The following is a 20048-nucleotide window of genomic DNA, read 5'->3' on the forward strand; positions in this document are numbered from 1 at the left end:
GACTAATATATTACACTGCAAATTGTTCTTTGGCAGGGAAGGATTGCAAAAGGGCCTGTCTAATGAATATTAATTTGGTATGTCACATTTTGTACCCCAAATCTGTGAAGCCAGCAGACATGCATCGATACTTGAGTTCTCAAATGAGAAACACCGTTTTAAAGGAGTCCACGCCCGTTAAAGAGCCACGTGCTCACTTTGAAAAACAGTTTCCCATTTGGGAACACATTGCGAGGAGGAATTAGAGGTTGCTTGTGCCCCCGGAGGTCATTCAATACTATTCCCTCAGTGGATTCGGCCTCCAACGGAAGAGCGTCTTCACCACAACTTGAGCCATAGTAACTTTTCAATGACTTGCGACTGTATTCAAGGTCACAAACCATCAACGTTCGTCTTGAGACACACAGAAGAGAAGAAAACCTCTTTCATGCTCTCTTTTTTGTGAAAGTTGGAAGGGGCCACAAAACCCCTTTTATGAGTTGAAAAGACTATTCCTACTTGTAAAAGCGGTTTTGTGCAATGCAAAAATTTATTTTGCGGTTGCGAAACTTGATTGACCGGTTTAGCAACTGCCAGAAAATGACTACATGAGAGCCTTAATGAGATAAATTGCCACACTAATTTCGGAAAATGAACTTAATTATTCAGCTGCATCCCGAGCCTGTAAAATGCAAATCTATTTAAAGGGGTCTTGATGTATGTAAAAGAAGGCAAAAAGCATGGTGTGTCAAAAGTCATCCTTTACATAATTCAATGAAACAAATTGGCTTAAATGGAAACAAATGTTTAAGTCTGCCTTGTGTTCTGCTTTAGCGAGCGTGTTGGGCTTTCTTGTTACCACCTTGTCTGTTTTAATATCCCTACAGGCAAAATGCCTTCCAGGTAATTGCTGTGGATGGGGTTTGCAGCGGAGTAATTCAATCCCTCTCTGCAGATGACAATGCGGAGTGGCTCCAAGCAATATCAACTAACGTGTCCAACCTCACAAAGCACAATGTAAGTACGAGTCCATCGAGCTTTTGCCCTTGTGTTGTCTCAAGCACAACCTCATGTGTTAAGTTTTATTGCAGTTTGCATTCAATCACAAAATACATCTACATACACTGGTTTACACCAAGTGATGGCTCTGCTTCCATTGAGCTATCTCTCACTTATGCATACACCTATTATTACTCTATTTTCTACCTTTTCCACTGCGAAGTGATTAATATTTGCATGATCATTTAACAATAGTAGAGAACATGTAATAACTTGTATGTTATGTTAGAATTACTGACATTTAATAAATCTATGTGGCTTCTATGATTATGGACCTGGTACAAGAAGTGTCACAAGGAATTCGCACTGCACTGGACTCCAGTGCACAGAACAGAGGTGAAGAGTTCGTACTGCAAAATTAAGAAAAGGAAAAGCAGAAGTTTCAAAATTTTCTATATCTATGCAGAAAGGCATAGCAACAAATGTATAATTACCAAGTAATCCCTGTCGGTAAATAGGTGTAAAGTTAAACAAATATCTTAATTGGCAAAGGCCTGTGATTGGGGGAGAAAATGGAAAGTTAACACACTATTCGTTTTTGAAAATTTACTTCATTTATGCATAAATCAGACATTTATTTCCAAAGTTATTACTGGACTTGCCCAGTGAAGAACATCAGTTATGCCCAATGGTAAGCATTTGCACATATATAAACTTAGATGGCATTATCGAGATTGATTTCCCCCCCGATGGCAGGATATTTGTAAGTCACATGTGCGTTTTTGTGGACGCTGCAGTTTTCAGTTCATTTGTTTTTACAAAATAATTTGCCGTTTTCAATCAGCTTACAAATGTGTTTCTCTGGTACTTCCTTGAACAGTGCACATGAAAATGCGTGCCACTCTTTATTTAACTACTGTCACACAGCGGGTATGCTTGATATTTTTAAATGCTCTTTTTCTAGCAATACTTTAATTCGGCCTTCTGTCAGTGTCGATGGTTTAATAAAGCGTGTTCCACAGCTCATAAATCTCTTAAAAATGCACTAAGGGCAAGGCCCATGCATTCTGAGGAAATGAAGTGTGCAGGCGTGCTTACAAACTAGAGTTAGAATCGCGGAAGAATTAAATCAGACATAAAGTTTAGGAGGACCTTGAAGCTGCCGGGGCTACACGGGACAGTAAGGGGCATATTTATGAGAGGGTTGCGCCATGCTTGCACCACGCGATGTCATACCTGCGTGGCACAAACTTCTAAGTCACGTTTTTGAATCCACACAAAGCTGCTGGCTCCAAAAATATGGAGTGATGCAAGGCAGTGCAAATTGCTGCGCTGCGTTACTCTTTGTAAAGGGAGGTGTTCCATGGCCATTGCGTGGTTGTTTCCATGTGGCTCCCATGGTGTTTGATGCATTACCAGATTTACAAGACCTTGTAAACCTGGGAATGCGCCAAAAACAACGGGGCAGATTTAAGAGGCCCTAGCGCCTCCTTGTACCATATTAGCATATTTTTTTAATGCTAATGTGGCCCACTGAGGCCAAAATCACAACGCCACATTTACAAAGTGGCACAATGCATGCATATCTTTGACCAAATGTAAGATCGCCTTGGTGACCAAACTCTTTACCCTATTTCATTATAGCATCACTGGCTGCCCTCTCAGGGCAGCGCCGTCTGCACATGCTGCACTTGTTCAAGGCAAGACATCTGAAAGAGGGGTACAGGCACTTCGTCTAAATCACACCAGCCTCTAGGTTTAGGATGGGCTTTGCAAAGGTTCCAGACTGCCGCCGCTTGTGTTGTACTAGTAACTAACCTCTTTTTAGCAGGCTGGTTTTACAAGGCATGTTGCATTTGAAAGGCTATCAGTATGTACTCTCTCTCCCACTTATCTACAAAAGAAAAGGCAGAAAGTCATAAACTAAACTTTACTTGAAATTTGTGGCATTACAACATATGATACAATCCATCATTTGTGTGTTTTGAGCCAACAATATGTTGCCTGATGATGCTTGTAGTTTTTCTTTCAGTTGGCTAATTATCTCAAAATTCAGCATGCAAAGTTCTGTTGACTAAAAGGCAAGATTTGGCATGACATAGACCCCCTTGTCTGCTATGTTTCAAAACAAGTATTCTTGACTATTTAAAAACTGCTTGTTTCAAATCTAAAAGTATACTTTACTCACATGTTTTGTGAGGGTTCATTCTTTCACTCTGTGCTTTTAAACTGCCATCAACAATGTCAACTGCTTGGTCCTTTGTGTAGAGCAATATCACAACTTTACCTAACACAAACAATAAACAAAGTGAAGGTAATAGCATCAGAAGTAACTTCACATAATTAAATCACAAATACAGCACAGGTACAGCAAAAATAGCTAACACCAAGGAGTGAATGAGGGGAGCTACATTTTGTGTGCTCTGCTTTTCTTTCTTGACTCAAACTGGACACAGTAATTGTATGTGAATATCTCTGCTCAAGGGACAAAAGTCACTCTTCCTGTCTATCCCAATCTTTCTCAAACATCTTTTCCTGCTAAAGAGAAAATCAAGATTTTATGTTTTCTAAGATAAAAATGATGTGCTGTTTTGCATTTTGGTTCTGGTCTATGCTTGTTTTTTTAAGTAATTTGAAAGGCAATAACAAATGCTCATGGCACCTGAAAGCCATAATTTCTGCTTTCACTTTTTCTACTCTATTACTAGTTCTCTGAACTCTCCCTTTTATACTTCTATACCCAACCGGGGAAAATGTTTAATACATTCCGTTACTGATTCGTGAGTATTTGAAGAAATGCAAATTCATGTGAACAAAACTCCCTAACTATATTTTCGTCTTCAGATCTGACAAGATCACTTCATACATAGAAAAATGAAAGGCAAAATGCAGGATTAAAGTATGTTAACAACATACTCGACGTCTCCCAGTCTGGATTCCGCAAAAACCACAGCAATGAGACCGCCCGCATCGCCTGCACTGATGACATCAGGACCAGACTGGACAAGGGTCAAACCATTGCCCTCATCCTTCTAGACCTCTCCGCAGCATTCGACACCGTATGCCACCAAACCCTTCGCACACGCCTCTTCGACGCCAGAATTCGCCACAAAGCTCTGGACTGGCTCACCTCCTTCCTCTTCAAAAGAACCCAAAGAGTTCACCTCCCTCCTTTCTGATCTAAAGCCACCAAGACCATATGTGGAGTCCCCCAAGGATCCTCACTCAGCCCCACCCTCTTCAATATCTACATGGCTCTGCTCGCCAGTATTGTCCGCCCCTACGGCCTCAACATCATTTCATACGCCGACGACACGCAGCGCATCCTCTCCCTCACGAGGATCCCATCTACCGCCAAGAACAACCTCCATGCCGGACTCCTCACCATTGCTAGCTGAATGACAGCAAGCCACCTCAAACTGAACTCAGGAAAAACCAAGATCATCATCTTCGGACCCAACAAGACAGCATGGAACGACTCATGGTGGCCTGCTACCCTAGGACCACCCGCGACACCCACCACCCACGGACGCAATCTCGGCATCGTACTAGACTCGTCCCTCTCCATGACTCAACAAATCAACACCACATCATCCTTCTGCTTCAACACCCTCCGCATGCTACGCACAACCTTCAAGTGGATTCCAATAGAAAATAGAAGAATGGTCACCCACGCCCTTGTCAGCAGCAGACTGGACTACGGCAATGCCCTCTATTTAGGGGCCACAGCCAAGCTTCAGAGAAAACTCCAGCGCGTCCAGAACACCGCTGCACGTCTCATCCTCAACCTCCCTCGCCACAAGCACATCTCCGCCCACCTCAGATCCCTACACTGGCTGCCTATCAACAAAAGGATCGTCTTTAAAATCCTAATCCACACTCACAAAGCCCTCCACATCACCGGACCGGCCTACCTCAACAAATGAATCAACTTCTACATCCCTACCCGCCAGCTCTGCTCCGCCGACCTCGCCCTCGCAACAGTCCCCCGCATCCAATGCACCACCTCCGGTGGCAGATCCTTCACCCACCTCGCCGCCAAAACCTGGAACTCCCTCCCCACCAACCTACGCAAAACCCAGGACCTCCTAACTTTCAGAAAGCACCTCAAAACCTGGCTCTTCGAGCAGGAACACCCGTAGGGCCCAGCACTTTTAGACCCTAACGGGTGAGTAGCACGCTTAAGAAATTTGATTGATTGATTGATGTATGATTAACTTGTTTCTGTTCATATGTAGGTTAGGTTTTCCTACAATTGAATGATATGCAACAGGCATTAGTTTGTTTAGCATAAGCATGGATGAAGTCCATTGGAGTCTATGGGCCTAGATATTAGAATGCCCTTATTCCTCAGCCTAATTACAGATCTCCCTATCTTCAATTCAGGAAATTTCTGACTACTGAACATTTTAGAATTGCATCAAGGCTGAACCACAGAAGGGACTTTTTGAATAATGCTAATTCGGACCTTAACTTTTCACATGGTTGGACACTAAGTTCCCCAATTTAAGTATTCTAATTTCGTCCAGACTCTACCTCATCAGTATATGTAGCGCTTTGAAGACACCTAATTGCAGCGTGATATACAAATCTTAATATAAGAAAATAAACAAAATAAAGAGATTACATATTTAAATCTTTAACTAGCCAAACCAAAGTAGAAAATATTTTACCACAATCCAAAATTGGATCCTGACCCACTTTTCTGTTCAACAAATGCCCTTTCATTGAAGTAGACGTGTTTCTAAATAGATTTTGTAACCTCAAAGGCAACAAAATGGAGTTCAAGAAATAGTAAACAGTTTTCACAAAGATAAAGCACTTTATTATTTTAAATCTATCACCTTTCAACTCACCAAGTATGTGCATGTTTGTATGGGATATAGGGCCAGATGTAGGAAGCCGAAAATCGCAGTTTGCGCCATGCAAACGGCCTAACGCGATGCACATTCACAAATTGCGAGTCGGTACCGACGCACAATTTGTGAATACGACTCGCAAATAGGAAGGGGTGTTCCCTTCCTATTTGCGACTTGCATCGCAATTCAGAATTGCTTTGTGACCGCGAATACGGTCGCAAAGCAACTCACAGTTACCACCAGTGTCACACTGGTGGTAACTCATTCGCAAAAGGGAAGGGGTTCCCATGGGACCCCTTCCCCTTTGTGAATGTTGCCCAGAATGTTTTTTCAGAGAAGGCAGTGGTCCAATGGACCACTGCCTACACTGAAAAAATGAAACCAAATGGTTTCGGTATTCTTTTTCATTTTGCAACTCGTTTTCCGTTAAGGAAAACGGGCTGCAAAATGAAAAAAAAAAATGCTTTATTTAAAAAGCAGTCACCGACATGGAGGTCTGCTGACTTCAGCAGACCACCATCCCTGTGAGTGCAGGGACTCGCTATGGGATCGCAAAATGCGACCCACCTCATTAATATTGATGAGGTGGGTCTTTGCGACCCCATAGCGAGTCGCAGATGGTGTCTGAGACACCATTCTGCATCCGAGATTGCGACTCGGAAATTGCGAGTCAGACAGACTCGCAATTTCCAAGTCGCAATCTCGGAGTTTGCTACATGTGGCCAATAGTTAGTTATTTAGCAATTCTATTATTGCTCTCCCGGTTAATCTTTTGTATATCGCATTTCGTAGCTGGTTAAACATGGGATGTAGGTCTCAAAACAAATTAAACGTAAAAGCATCCTGCTGACACTAATCTCATAAATACTTTCTTGAATCTTAAAAAAAATTGTATTTCACTCACCTCAATTTTCCTTCAAAATATTTCAGCCATGATTTTAATTAGATAATACCATTCTGTTTTGAACTTATAGAAACTACAAAACATATGGAAAGCAGCCTAAGAAATTCCTGTCTGAGCATGGATTATTAACTTGTGTAGTTACTAAACACAACATAGTTAGGGCTCCTCACAATTACCAATGGAACTCTGTTCAAGTCTTGGTAGCTATGTTACAAACACCTTGCAACTCTCCATAGAAATGTGTGTTAAGCTCATGTATGCCACCAGTTGTAAAGTCAAGAAAATAACATAGTTCCCAAATTAATCAGGAAACCTTTATTGAAAACACGCCACTCTCCTAGACACTGCCAACTGGATGACCACTAACCCCCTCAAGCTCAACTCAAACAAATCATCTTCGGCCCCAACAAAACCACATGGGACGACTCCTGGTGGCCCACCGCCCTAGATCTGCACCCACCCCCGCATCCCACGCTCGCAACCTCAGCATCATCCTCGACCCCTCCCTCTCCATGACACAGCAAATCAATGCGCTAACCTCCTCCTGCTTCCACACACTCCGCACCCTAAAAAAATCCTTCAAATGGATCCTCCCAGGAACCAGAAAGACAGTCGCCCACGCACTCATCAGCAGCAGACTGGACTACGGCAACGCCCTCTACCCCGGCACCACACTCAAACTCAAACGCAAACTCCAAAGAATCCAGAACACAGCCGTGCGCCTCGTCCTTGGCCTCCCCGCCACAAACGAATCTCACCACACCTCAAATCCCTTCACTGGCTCCCCATAGACAAGAGAATCACTTTCAAGATCCTCATCCACGCACACAAATCCCTCCACAACACCGGCCCAACCTACCTCAATGAAAGAGTAAACTTCCACACTCCCACACGCAACCTCCGATAAGCCGACATCGCCCTAGCCATAGTCCCCCGCAATCCAGCACACCACCACAGGATGTAGGTCTTTCTACTACCTCACCCCCAAAACCTGGAACTCCCTCCCCACCGACCTTCGCAAAGCCAAAGACCTACTGGTCTTCAGAAAGAACCTCAAGACTTGGCTGTTCAACCAGTGACCCTCCCTGACCCCCCTCCAGTTTCCCCCACCCCAGTGCCTTGAGACCCTCAAGGGTGAGTAGCGCGCTCTGAAAATTTCTTTGATTGATTAATTGATTGATTGAAAAGATGCCATAATTATTATTAGAAGTGAAGGGGAAGCAGAGATGTCATTTTTTACAATTGTAAGTCACGTAGAAAAGTTCACAGTTCATATTTGACCAGAACTAGAGATTTCAGGCTCACTGCAAGTAGGTAGTCCACGTTAAAGTTTTTACTTGGGATTTAAAGGGTTTTTTTAGAGTTTGGCAGGCAGAGTAGAACATCACAAATCTGACTGTGTATCCTGCCCACTAAACTGTCATTCTCTGTTTAGAATCAGTGTACTGTCATTCCACCTGTGATTTTACCAGTGAAAAAACATAGCCCCTGAATGTATACTTTCTTAGTGCAAAACTACACTAACACAGCTTTGCACCAAAAAGTTTAGCACTGGTTTGCACCATTTCGGTGCACCAAGCGGCCACCATATTTATGGAATGGTGCAAGCCGGTGCAAAGGGTAGGCTAATGTAAAAATAAATTACGTTAGTCGGGTAGGGCTGGCGGTATGGAAGAAGGGGGTTTTGCACCAAAAAATGACATTAGGCAGGTTAGAGTCAATATAAATGACTCTAACCCGCCCAGAGTCATTTTCTGACACAAAACCCTCCATACCACATGACTCCTGTCTTAGAAAAGACAGGAGTCGTGCCCACCACCGCAGTGGCCAGCACAGGGGACCAGGGTCCCCTGGGCATGGTAATTGCACCCTGTGCCATGTATGGGGGCCCATTTCAGGGCCCCCTAGGGCACCTTAAAAAATAAAATAAAATACTTACATGTACTTACCTGGGATGGGGTCCCCCATCCTCTGCTGTCCCTGGTGGGGGTGTCTCTGGGGCCTGCGAAGGGCACCTGTGGGTTTATTACACCATGAAAATAGGCCCACGGGTCCCCTAACGACTGCCCTGACCCAGGCGTTAAAAAATGGGGCAAAGTAAGCTTCGCAGCATTTTTTGACCCCTCCTCCCTCCCGTGCACCATTTCTGCACGAGAGCATAAATATGGCTTTAAGGCCATAGAGTCATTTTTGCACTGGAATGCTTACCTTGCATCTCATTAAGGCAAGGTAGGTTTTCACTTCCAAAAAATGAGTTCAGCTCCATAAGCTTGGTGCTAGACAGGTCTAGCACCAAAGTATAAATATGGAGTTAGTTTTGCATCGAATAAGAGTAAAAAATAATGCCGCTAATTCGGTGCAAACAGAGTATAAATATGCCCCTTAGACCCCACTGATGTTGGATGGTAGGTCTAAATATCTCAGATGATCTGCTCTATTTAGGGCAGAAGATCTGATGTACTTTTTCTCTATTTGGGACCACCAGGAGATGCCTGCCTGTCAAGAACAGAAAGACATAACTCCTACACCCTGGCAGAAAACTCCTGGTGTATTGGCTAATTAGTCTAGTGTAATTACAGCAAAATGACACACGATGACTCAGAATTCTAAATGAAACTGAGGATTATTTGGTAAAATAGTGCTAAATGAAAAAAAACAGGAATAGTAGTAGCCAGCAGCCACTCTGTTACTGTCTTCTTGAGTAGGCATTTTTGCCCCAAATTACTCAAAGTTACTCTATCTGGTGTATTCACACATGAGTAACGCAAGATTACAGATACTACTCCAAATCCAGTGCAATTTAAATTCACCCAGAAATAATTTCTTTTAGCTGTTGTATCATAAACCTTGATCTTATTTCTCTTTTTTCCCTGATTGTTTTTTAGTGTTTTAATTCAGTGAATTATTTGTGTGTTTTTAACTGGTTAACAATGTCAGCACCGGCACTCTGTTCATTCTATTTTGATGCTGGGACTCTGCAGTTCATTCTATGCTGGGACGGAGACTGTGTAATTTATTTTATATTGGGACTGTGCGTTTTTCTATGCACTTTAGGAGGAACTGACTTGACCTATGTGCAATTCCTTGTGTATGCTTTATTAAGTCACCGGGGACCTCTGGTCTGCTTGTTCTGTTTACAGGGAGACCTGGGTGAGGGCAGCCACTTTTCCTCTTCAAGGTCAACCAGGGGTGTCATTTTGGGGTGTTTGCACTCTAGTTGACCAAGGAGTTTGATGAACACTCCTTACTTAAGGAGGGTCAGGGCGTGTACATACTTTGACTAACTTCTGGGGAACAAAGGCAAACCCATCAGTGTCTGTTCCATGGCCAGTGCCTGCCTTGTCACTCATCATGGCTTAGCCCCTGTGTCTTTGTGCTATTATCCTTCTCAGGAACTTTAGACCCTTAGGCCCCCCACAAAATACTCAAGGATTTTTCCTATAGATTCTGCCACCATGTATGCTCTTGCTGTAGCATATTACCTCTCAGGATAATGCTCTGATTGGGTTGATGAGTCTTTTAGCCCAGCATAAGGGTGTTGACATAGAGTCATCAAACTACACAAGTTAATTTAGAAATGACCGCATGACCAATATGGCCACACAAGAACCCCTCCAGTCTGAAAAGAGTCCAAGGGTTTCTATTACAAATGAAGACTCATAGTAACATAAATAATTCTCAAAACAAGACTATAAAGGTACAGATTCATGATAGGCTGTCAAAACCTCCTAATAAGGTTCAAACAAACTAACAGCAAAAAATCTAAACATTCAATCAACCCTACACGCAAAAACAATAGGAAAATCTGGAAAGGAGAAAGCAAACACTGTCTAATTCTGTGAATCATTTAGCTGATAAATCCTACAATTTAGTAACCTGGGTAAGGGCTAACCCTACAAATTAACAAACCCATATCATTGGTGTGCTGGTCAAGCACATGTGGTCAAAAAGTGCAAAAAGAATTTCGGGAAAAGGAAATCTGAGCAAACAAGTGACAAACTAAGTTTGGCAAAAAGTAAAGAAAAGGGAACTAAGGGAAGAATTCAGCATTTCAGAAGCTTGATCAAAAGTTGTCTTCTCTGTGTCTGCTGTAAAAATCTTTATGTCTCAGAAAGGCATTTCAAATGGGGGAAGGGTAGAAGAGCACTATATCACTCAGAGTCCAAGAGGTCCAGCTCCTAAAGGGCGGGCAAGAAGAGTGCTGCAAATCCAAGTGGGGAACAATATACGAAAGTTCATAAGGCACAATGAGATGCCCATCCATCACTTCACATGATGCAAAAGTTCTAATCATGCAATTGAAATCAGTCATATGACACAGATTACAACACCAGTGTAATTTCCCAGGATCATCATGAGAAAATGCTTCCATTTTAGCTCATCTGTGCGAGTTGAAACATATGTATACATTACCAGTTTCACAGTTTCTGAACTTGCTGTACTCAAGGTTAGTTTCCCAAGCTTATTGGTGTAAAACAATACAACATCTATTACCAAGCTAGCTTTCTCATGAGAACGAAGTCTGGAAGAAAAGTTCACATTAGCAAGAATGACTAAACATTTTATGCATAGTCAGGAAACAGGGTTTTGCAGGCTTCATTAGGCTAAGCCAAATAAATCAAAACTGCACATTAGATTTATACTAATAAAGCACATTTAACATTAAAAATTATAAATCCAACATCAGTAAGCTTTCTCAGTGTTTGTGTTACAGTAATTTTAAAATGAAATAACCAGTGGTGGCTGGTGAATTTAGAAAGTGGTGGGGCGTAAAAAAGATTTTGATTAAGGAAGATGGCAAAGAGGATAAGGTAAATTTCTAGGTGGAATATGAGCTGCACATTACAACAGACTTCCATTTTAGTTTACTAATCAGTTGTCTGATGAGGGGTGTATATTTCTGAGTTGGAGGAGATATGGCTTTGTTTCTACAGCTTCCAACCATGCATCAGGAAGAAGTTTTAAATTCCAGCAAATCTTCTCGTGCTTAAAAATGTAATGTAAAATAACAAAATAAATGAAAGCATTTCCCCTCGTTGTGGCTTGCTAATGCCACCCCTGGGGTGGCGTTAGAGTTTGGTGCTGCCTCAGGTGTATGAAAACTCATAAATCTGAGGCAGTTTCAAAACAGCAGCACCCATTGCATGCCCCTTCCATGCAAAGTGCTGTGTGTGAAGGAGCCGTATTTACAAGGTGGTGTTAAGCCACAAAAAGTGGCTTAATGCCACCTGGTAAACATTGCACACAGCATTGCATTACCAGAGTGTCAAGAAAAGTGGCGCTTCGGTGGTGCTAGGTGCTCTTACATATGCCCCACAGTCTTTATAGATAAACATTTTATTGGCTTTCACTCGGATGGTTGGCACTTCTTGGTAATTTTGGTGACTGCTTGCTCCAAGATTGCTGAACAGCTGTTTTATCTATGAGTTTTTAACAAGTACACCCATAAAGAGGGTAAATGACCACTGAAAGAATATTGAGCCAGGGCAGGTCAAAACCCTTGCCAAATTCCTGCCTCTCCACACTCTTGCTTTTTCTCAGAGCTGTTCAATGATTTAAATGTGTATTGTTTATCAAGGAAAGTTAGGGGCAGATTTCAGAGCCCCTAGCACCTCTTTGGGCCACATTAGCATATTTCTTTTTACACTAATCTGGCCCAACGAGCCAGAATCGCAGAGTCAAATTTACAAAGTGGTGCAATGCATGCATTGCACCACTTTGTAACCCTTTGAGCTACATTATGCCACGCCAGGCATAATCTATGCAAAAAGGACGTTCTCCGGTTTGGGGGGGGGGCTGAAAAAATGGTGCAAAGAAATCTAAGAGATTTATTGTGTCATTCTTTTCTGCACTTTTAATGCCTGCTCTGAGCAGGCCTTAAAAGGAGGCAACCCTTGTTTTCAATGGGACTCAATGGGCTTTGCAGGATTAGTGTCTACATATTTTACGCTAATCCTGCAACGGTCCAAACTAGTGTCAAAAATTTTGATGCAAGTTAGCCTAATTACATCCATGGTGGTGTTAGGGAGTGTGCAAGAAAAGTGGCACTTCACTGGTTGCAACACTACGTTTCCTAAATCAGGCCCTTGGTATTTGTTTTTTTTTAACATAATCTTCTTTGGTGATAAAATTATGAACAATCGCACAAATAAACTCATACACACTCACATACATATGCACTGGTGCACACCAGACACATACATAAACAATATAAACTTGTTGTCACGCAAACAAATATGCTGGAAACTTACCTTGGGTAGTCTTCAATACCACTTCACAATTTCTAACTTCTCAGATCCAAAAAACGACACCACAGTGAGGTTCACAACCTTATACCCAATCAGACGTTCAGATAGGATGGGAGGCTGTCTCTTTCCCTTTATCATAGATTCTGATTTGGCATAAACGTGCATGACAGACAGGCCCCAACTCACTATTATCTGACATGCTGCACTGCATGACACTAGTGCAGCATATCAGCTATGTATTGAGTCTGTGAAAGAACGGGCTGTAAGAGCCAGTGCCTGACAAATGCTCAAAACAGCACAAGGGACCCCTCTTCTGGTGCAGAGTGATATTGCAGGTTTTACTTCTAAACAAATGATCAGTAAATTCTTTGTTTTCATGCAAAATGCTGGAATATATGATCAGTGAAATGCAGAGTGATGCATGATTTTTGGAAGGCCAGCACCCTTGTGCCCTCTGTGGAGAAACTGCCACTGGAAATATCTCTGTTAACCCATTTATGTAACTATGGCACAGAACTACAAACATTGTCTTTTGCATGTTACTTTCAAAATACTTCTTTAAAAAAATAATTATCGTTTTAATGCAAACTATTAATTCATATGATAAACTATAACAAAGGAACATAATAATTTGTTAAACATAAAGGGTCTGATTACGACCATAGCAGATGGGATACTCTGTCCAAACGTGACAGATATCCTGCCCTCCGTATTACAAGTTCCATTATATCCTATGGAACTTGTAAAACGAGGGCGGGACATGTATCACGTTTGTGACGGAGTATCCCATCCACCCAGGTCATAATCAGGCCAAAAGTTTTAAGGCTATACCACATTATTTTCAACTAATTACCTACAGTGAATGTACATTAATATGGCTTTCAGTGCACCACTTTACAACTAACCTATTAATACTTTGGTTAATAAAATGCATAGATTGTCAAGTATAGGTGGTGACTGTGACTTGAGGGATAGTACTTACATTTCTCCTACATCAGTCCCCCCTCTGATGGCAAATCAAGCCATCACATACATTTCAATCTTTCCTTTTCAATGAGACAGCTCAAAAGTCCTGGAAAAATCTTCTGGACTCCTCTAACTGCTTGATGCCACTGTAACATAGGCATCGTTTAGTCTCAATCTCAAACTCCTCTCTCCTATCTCCTCCGCTTGCTCTCATTTCTTTCAGCTTCTTGATCAACATATAAGGATCTACTGCAACTAAGGCACACAGGGCTATTATCACTATATGTTTCCAGATGGTTCCAACTAGTCCTTTCCCTAAGCTTCCAAACCACTTTCTAACTGCTGAAAAACCATTACCTATTGCTTCCCAGGCACCTGTTGCTTCTAACTCCTTCAGGTCTTTTTTCAAGCCTGTCATATTCAAAATATACTTTCTCAGCTCTTTATTATTATCTGGAATGTAAGTGCAGCCCTGTTGAACTTGTAGCATTTTGCAAACTCCACCCTATTTTGTGGAAAGGATCTCTAACACAAGGCGATTTTGTAAGGTCATTGATCTTACGGCAAACTATTTCTGTGTCTACTAACAAGAAGGCACCTACTGTATCTGTGGAAAGCTTATCTACAATCGTTGACAACTTTCTTATCTTGTGATCATTCAGGACCACACCCACTGATGGAATTATGACACCAAAAACATCACCTACTATTTCTGAAGAACTGGCACCTCTTTTAACTCTGGTGTTTGATTTCTCATCCCCAACTGGATCATTATAATTCTCCTCATGATAAATCTTATAAAAGACTATTCCAGATAACATGTACCATACTAGCCTGATGACAGTTTGTGATGGTGTTTTTCCCACAAATGAAATAAACACCTCATATGGTGAGGTATTGTCCAGCTAACATAAAAGTCCATACACTTTTTAAACAAAAACACATGACTATATTCACTAGTCCCTAAAAAAATTGTGTCCGGTTTTGATTTGGGTCTGTATACACGTAACCTCCCTATATGCTGCCAATCTAAAGCAAGGGTTCCTTGACTCGCTGCTAATTAATGTGTTTCTCCTTTTTTCCAATTTTCTTGCCTATATTAGCTTTCATTGCTCTTCTTCTGTCTTCTACTTGTCCAATAGGTTATTTTTCTTATGGAGTGAGACTACAGAATACAGGAAATTCCATAGTTTAAGGGAATACTATGATGAGTGATTTCCTCACTCACTGATAAAGGCAACTGGGTGCACACAATAACAGCTTTCTTTGTTACAACATCTGGTCTTTCATCAGCATCTGAGCTTTCATGAATCAACTGATTCTGTCTTGACTCTTCTGTACCTACCATTGCTGTTGACTCGCTCAGACCCCCCTCAGACCGCAATAGCCACTTGTCCACCCCAAAAGCTTGAATAACCTGATCCCTCTCACTGTAACTGACCATTCAGGAGCAGGTGCTGTGTTATCTAGGGGGACCAAAACTTTGCCAATGTGGCTAGGGTGCACCCAGTTAAAGAGACAAGCACTCTTCACAGCTATTGTAGTAATAACACTACCTGGTGGGGCGCCTTTCAATGCGGTTCAACGCAGAATTTCCTTACATGCTTCTTAACCACAGCCCAGTCGCTGGATACAGGTCATAGCCGAGCTCCTGCTGCAACCGTACAGTATCTTCTCCAACCTGATAAGACACAGAACGAACCACATCAGCTAAGCTTTTGCAATAATCCAGTACCAAGTTATCTGTAATATATACAAGTGCATTTGCAGGCACAGTTGGCAATCACATGGAGTGCTCCATGATGATTTCATGAAGTGACAAACCAGTCTTTCTGTCAGGAGTAATACGCACACTCATCAAAACAAGAAGCAATCTATCTTGCCATTTCAAAGCGGTGGATGCACATACTTTTGCCAAACTTGACTCCGGAGTTCCATTAATTTGCTCCATCATTCATGATGCCTCAGATCTGTAACTGCAATGTATTCTTTGCTCATCTTCTAATGCTGCACATAATACTTTTAGGAACTCACTGTTGGTGTGTGTCCTTCGATTTGAATCTAGAGAAGTTGGGAATCCAAAGCATGGGATCAACTCTTTAAGTAGAAGCTATGCTACCGTGAGACTATCATTCCTCGTGGTCGGGTAGGCTTCAACTCAAAAAGAGAAAATGCACACAATGACAAAGATATATGTTAGTCCATTGCATAAAGGTAATTCAATAAAGTACAACTGCATTCTATTGAATGGTCCCCCTGATCTATCTATGTGACTCAGTATGACTATTGTGCATTTCCGTACATCCATCTGCTGGCATGTGACACATCTGTGGCACACAGTTCTGCTATTGATCTGAATCTGGGGTTAAACTATGTCTGTCTAAAGGTTCTAGTCATTGTATTATGACCTATATGAGCCTGTCCATTATAGAGACTAAGCAAGGATGGTCACAGGCTGTTCTGTAACACAGCTCTTCTATCACTTGAAAACCAAATATCATTCTCATTTCTTTTGACACATCCTGCTCTAACCCAACTCTGCTGTTCTGCTTCCGTCACTTCTTCCTGAAATCTTTAACTTCTTGCCATGTACCAACAGCAGTTAACAGGAAACTTGTACTTGTCTCATCATTTGATTCATTATACCACTCTCCATTAAAGAAAGTGCAGTTTAGGGCTCAGTATCTCACCACTTTGTTTGCATATGTATTTCTCAGTGCATAATCAGTGGACTTGCTGTGTGCAATGTACTTCACAACATCAGTTTGGGCAAGTAATTGTTCTAATGTAATGTAATGTGGTAATTGTAATATAAAGCCTCTCTAGTACCACAACTGTCTAAAGTAGTGAATGACACCAAAGCCATATTGAATATCATTGAAAATTGTCACTTGCTGCTGTTCAGAAACACAGCGTGCTCTATTAAGAGCAACTAATTCAGCTACTTGGGCAGAAAAAGTCTACTTGAAGCCAGGAAACGTAGATCATGCCTGAGACTGTGTAAACTGCATAACCAGCTCTCAGGGTACCATCTTTGTCACTGAAACAAAAGCAGTCAACAAAAATGACTTTATCATTTTTATTTAAGGGAACATCTTGACTGTCAGGTCTCGGCATAATGCATAGTTAAGTAACATAGAGACAATCATGCTCAATCTCATCAGAACAATCATTTACATTTTCAACAGGGAAGGTAATACATTAGCAGGTTTCAAACCAGTGCAACTCTTCAAATTAACATTGGGTGCAGCGGGAATGGCCATATTAGGTCAAATGCATGCTTTTAAGATGCTGGGTTTAGGTTTGAGTTAACAATACTGAACAGGGAACTAAAATGTTCTGAGGATGACCCATAAAAATGTCTTTACACTGTTCTGTTCTGAGGCTCACAGATGCTGTGACTTTAGGGCAACCAGGCAAAGCCAAAGCCACAGTATAAAGTGTGGCAGAAGAATAAGCCACAAGTTTGTTTGCATTTCCATGCGATTGAGTCAAAACTGAGAGAGCACATTCCTCACACCAGTACAAAGAATAAAATTTGTTATAATCAGGCATTGCAAGAGCAGGGGTACAACTTTCTGTCAGCTCTTTGAAGGGACATTTGCAGTTGTCAACCAATGGTACCGGATCAGACACACCTTTGTGTGTCAACCTCTGTAAACGCTTGGCCAAAAAGGGAAACATTTGGAATCCAATTAAGACAGGGACATTCTGACTTCTTCCTGAGTTGTAGGGGGATTATTTTTCAGAATTGCTGAGATTCTTTCTTGAGTCTCCTTCCTTACACCCTTTTCAATGTGATGACCTAAGTACAGGACTTCTTTCTTACAATACTGCAATTCAGTCTGGGAAACTTTATGTCCATTTTCTCCTAAATGATTCAAGAGAGTAATTGTGTCCACTACAGGCTTCTTAGGTGCTTTAATCTACTAATATTCCTGCTAATTTTCCTCTTTCTATGATATAGGAAAAGGAAAAAACTATGAGACGTAAAGGTATTTCTCTTTGTTGCACCTCTCCTACGCCTCCCCTGGGGAGGCATAGGCTTTTGCCGCATTCCCAGGTTTACAAAATCTTGCAAATCTGAGAATGTGTCAAATGCCATAGGTGTTGCGTGGGAGCACCCACCGTAACCCTCATGGCACACCTCACAGTCGCAGGGTGTTGCTTGTCTGTTAAAGGAACTCAAACATGTAGTTGCTAAGTTTACACTGAAATTATAAACAACTTGCTGGTTGAGGGTTGAGTTGTGGCTAATATGAAGCACACCTGAATGGTGTCTATTGTTTAAAAAGCTTGCTTTTAATGCAGCTGATTCAGAAAGGTAGAAGCCCATTAAAAATACCCCTTTTCTTACAAGCTTTAACAAAAAAAAACAAAGTGGTCAACAATTGCCCATGCATTTTGAGTCACCTTGATTGTTATGCAACTTGCTTCTCAAAACATAGAGACAGTTTGGATGGTTTAAGAGACAATATGCTCAAGGTTACATGTGGAAGTGCACTTTTGGCACTCCTTGACCTTGCTACATTTCCTACCACTGTTCTTAATATTCTGATGAATACCAAGATTGAAATGACATTGGAACTCAATTGTAAATGTTCAAACCCCTGTTGTGATCTTAAAAGTATTTATGATGATGATATGGCCCACTGGAACATCACAGAAACACCTATGTTTTTGGGTCCTCATTGAGGTCTCATGCCAAAAACTGGTCATAGGTCCACAGTGTAAAACAAATTAGACTCAGGCAAGCTCATCTATTTGACCAGGGCTAAATGAAAATGAAAGACCACTTGTTTACACATCTTTTCTTTCAGATTGCTTGGTTGTCATCTAGCCTGTTCTGCATTAGAGCTCTTGCTATAATATCCAAGGTTTTAGGTCATTATGTACAAGAGTTTTTAACTTGACAGACTTAGATAAAGTAGAAGAGAAAGAAAGAATTAAAAAGAAAAAAAGAACACAGAGAATTGAGAACTCAGTCAGATGTTGCAGGCAGTCAATATTGCCAGCCACACAAGTGGGGTAGTATTTTTATTTGGACAAGTGTAGAAGCTCTGGGTGTAAGAATTTTGTGAATCCCTGCAGATTCCAGAGGGTTCTATTACTGAAGGTTCTGTTGCATGTGTGATTTTAGGCAAAGTTTGAGGTTTGCAGGGCATTTGAGGTAATAAAGCCCCATGGACCCCCATCCTGCCCCCGATGTCTAGTTTTCAGAAGTGTCTGGGTTTAGGTTTTCCTGGGTGGCAGTCGAACACAGGCCCAAATAGTACAACCATTTAGCAAGTAGAAGGAAATTTGAATTTACCTCCATTCTGCCAGCCCATATGTCAAAACTACACCCAAAAGATTCTAAATTTCCTCTTGTTAGGGCTCTAGAGGTGGATGAATGATAGGCCCAGTGCCAGGATGTCCTCTAACCACTCTATATATTTTTCCTAAAACAAAAACAAATCTCTGGTGTCTAGTGGGATTAGCAGTAAACTCTCACAGTCTGACCCCAGGGGGACAGAAAGACTGTTAGGCCTGTTGCGGAGTAGGAGCACATCCCAATGCATGGTCGGGCCACCCAAAACATATTTTCTTGGCCTTTTGTCCATAGTGTCCATAGTCGGCCTTCTGTCCATCCTGGGGGAAGATTGGGATGAACAGCCCCAACCCATGCCTGTGGGGGACAGAAAGTCTGTCCTTCCTTGGGCTGGGGGAGACCACAGCAATGTTTCCTGGTGTCCAGTGGGATTCAGATTGTAGATGAACACGATCTACCTGACCCTAGGAGTGGCAGAAAGACTGTTGAGCCCATGGTGAGGATGTAGCACAGGCTGATGCCTGGGGCACTCGCCTGAAAAAAACACACACAACTTTCCCTGGTGCCTACCGGGCTTTCAGCCCCCACCAACCAGGGTTCAGCTTTGGATTAAACACATATCTGCCCCAGTGATGGCAGAAAGTCTGTCCTGTTTGGGTGTGGGAGGAGCCATGCTCTTGGAGGGTCGCTCCCTCAAATCACTAGTGAAAACAATATTATGTAGTTTCTAGAGGGATTTCTGCCCATCCACCGGATGGGCAGATTGGAGGTAAACACCCTCT

General features: G+C 41.9%; 1 protein-coding gene across 2 annotated transcripts in view; it reads left to right on the top strand.

The window, feature by feature from the left end:
• Positions 1–20048, top strand: part of SNTG1 (syntrophin gamma 1) — a 3232656-nt gene that overhangs the window by 2133850 nt on the left and 1078758 nt on the right. For both annotated transcript variants that reach the window (XM_069218895.1, XM_069218893.1), the window contains one exon: positions 867–996. In XM_069218895.1, the coding sequence (XP_069074996.1) occupies positions 867–996 (130 nt within the window). The remainder of the gene's footprint in view (positions 1–866; positions 997–20048) is intronic.

The sequence above is a fragment of the Pleurodeles waltl genome, chromosome 2_2, assembly GCF_031143425.1.
Source record: "Pleurodeles waltl isolate 20211129_DDA chromosome 2_2, aPleWal1.hap1.20221129, whole genome shotgun sequence".
NCBI classification, from domain to species: Eukaryota; Metazoa; Chordata; class Amphibia; order Caudata; family Salamandridae; genus Pleurodeles; species Pleurodeles waltl.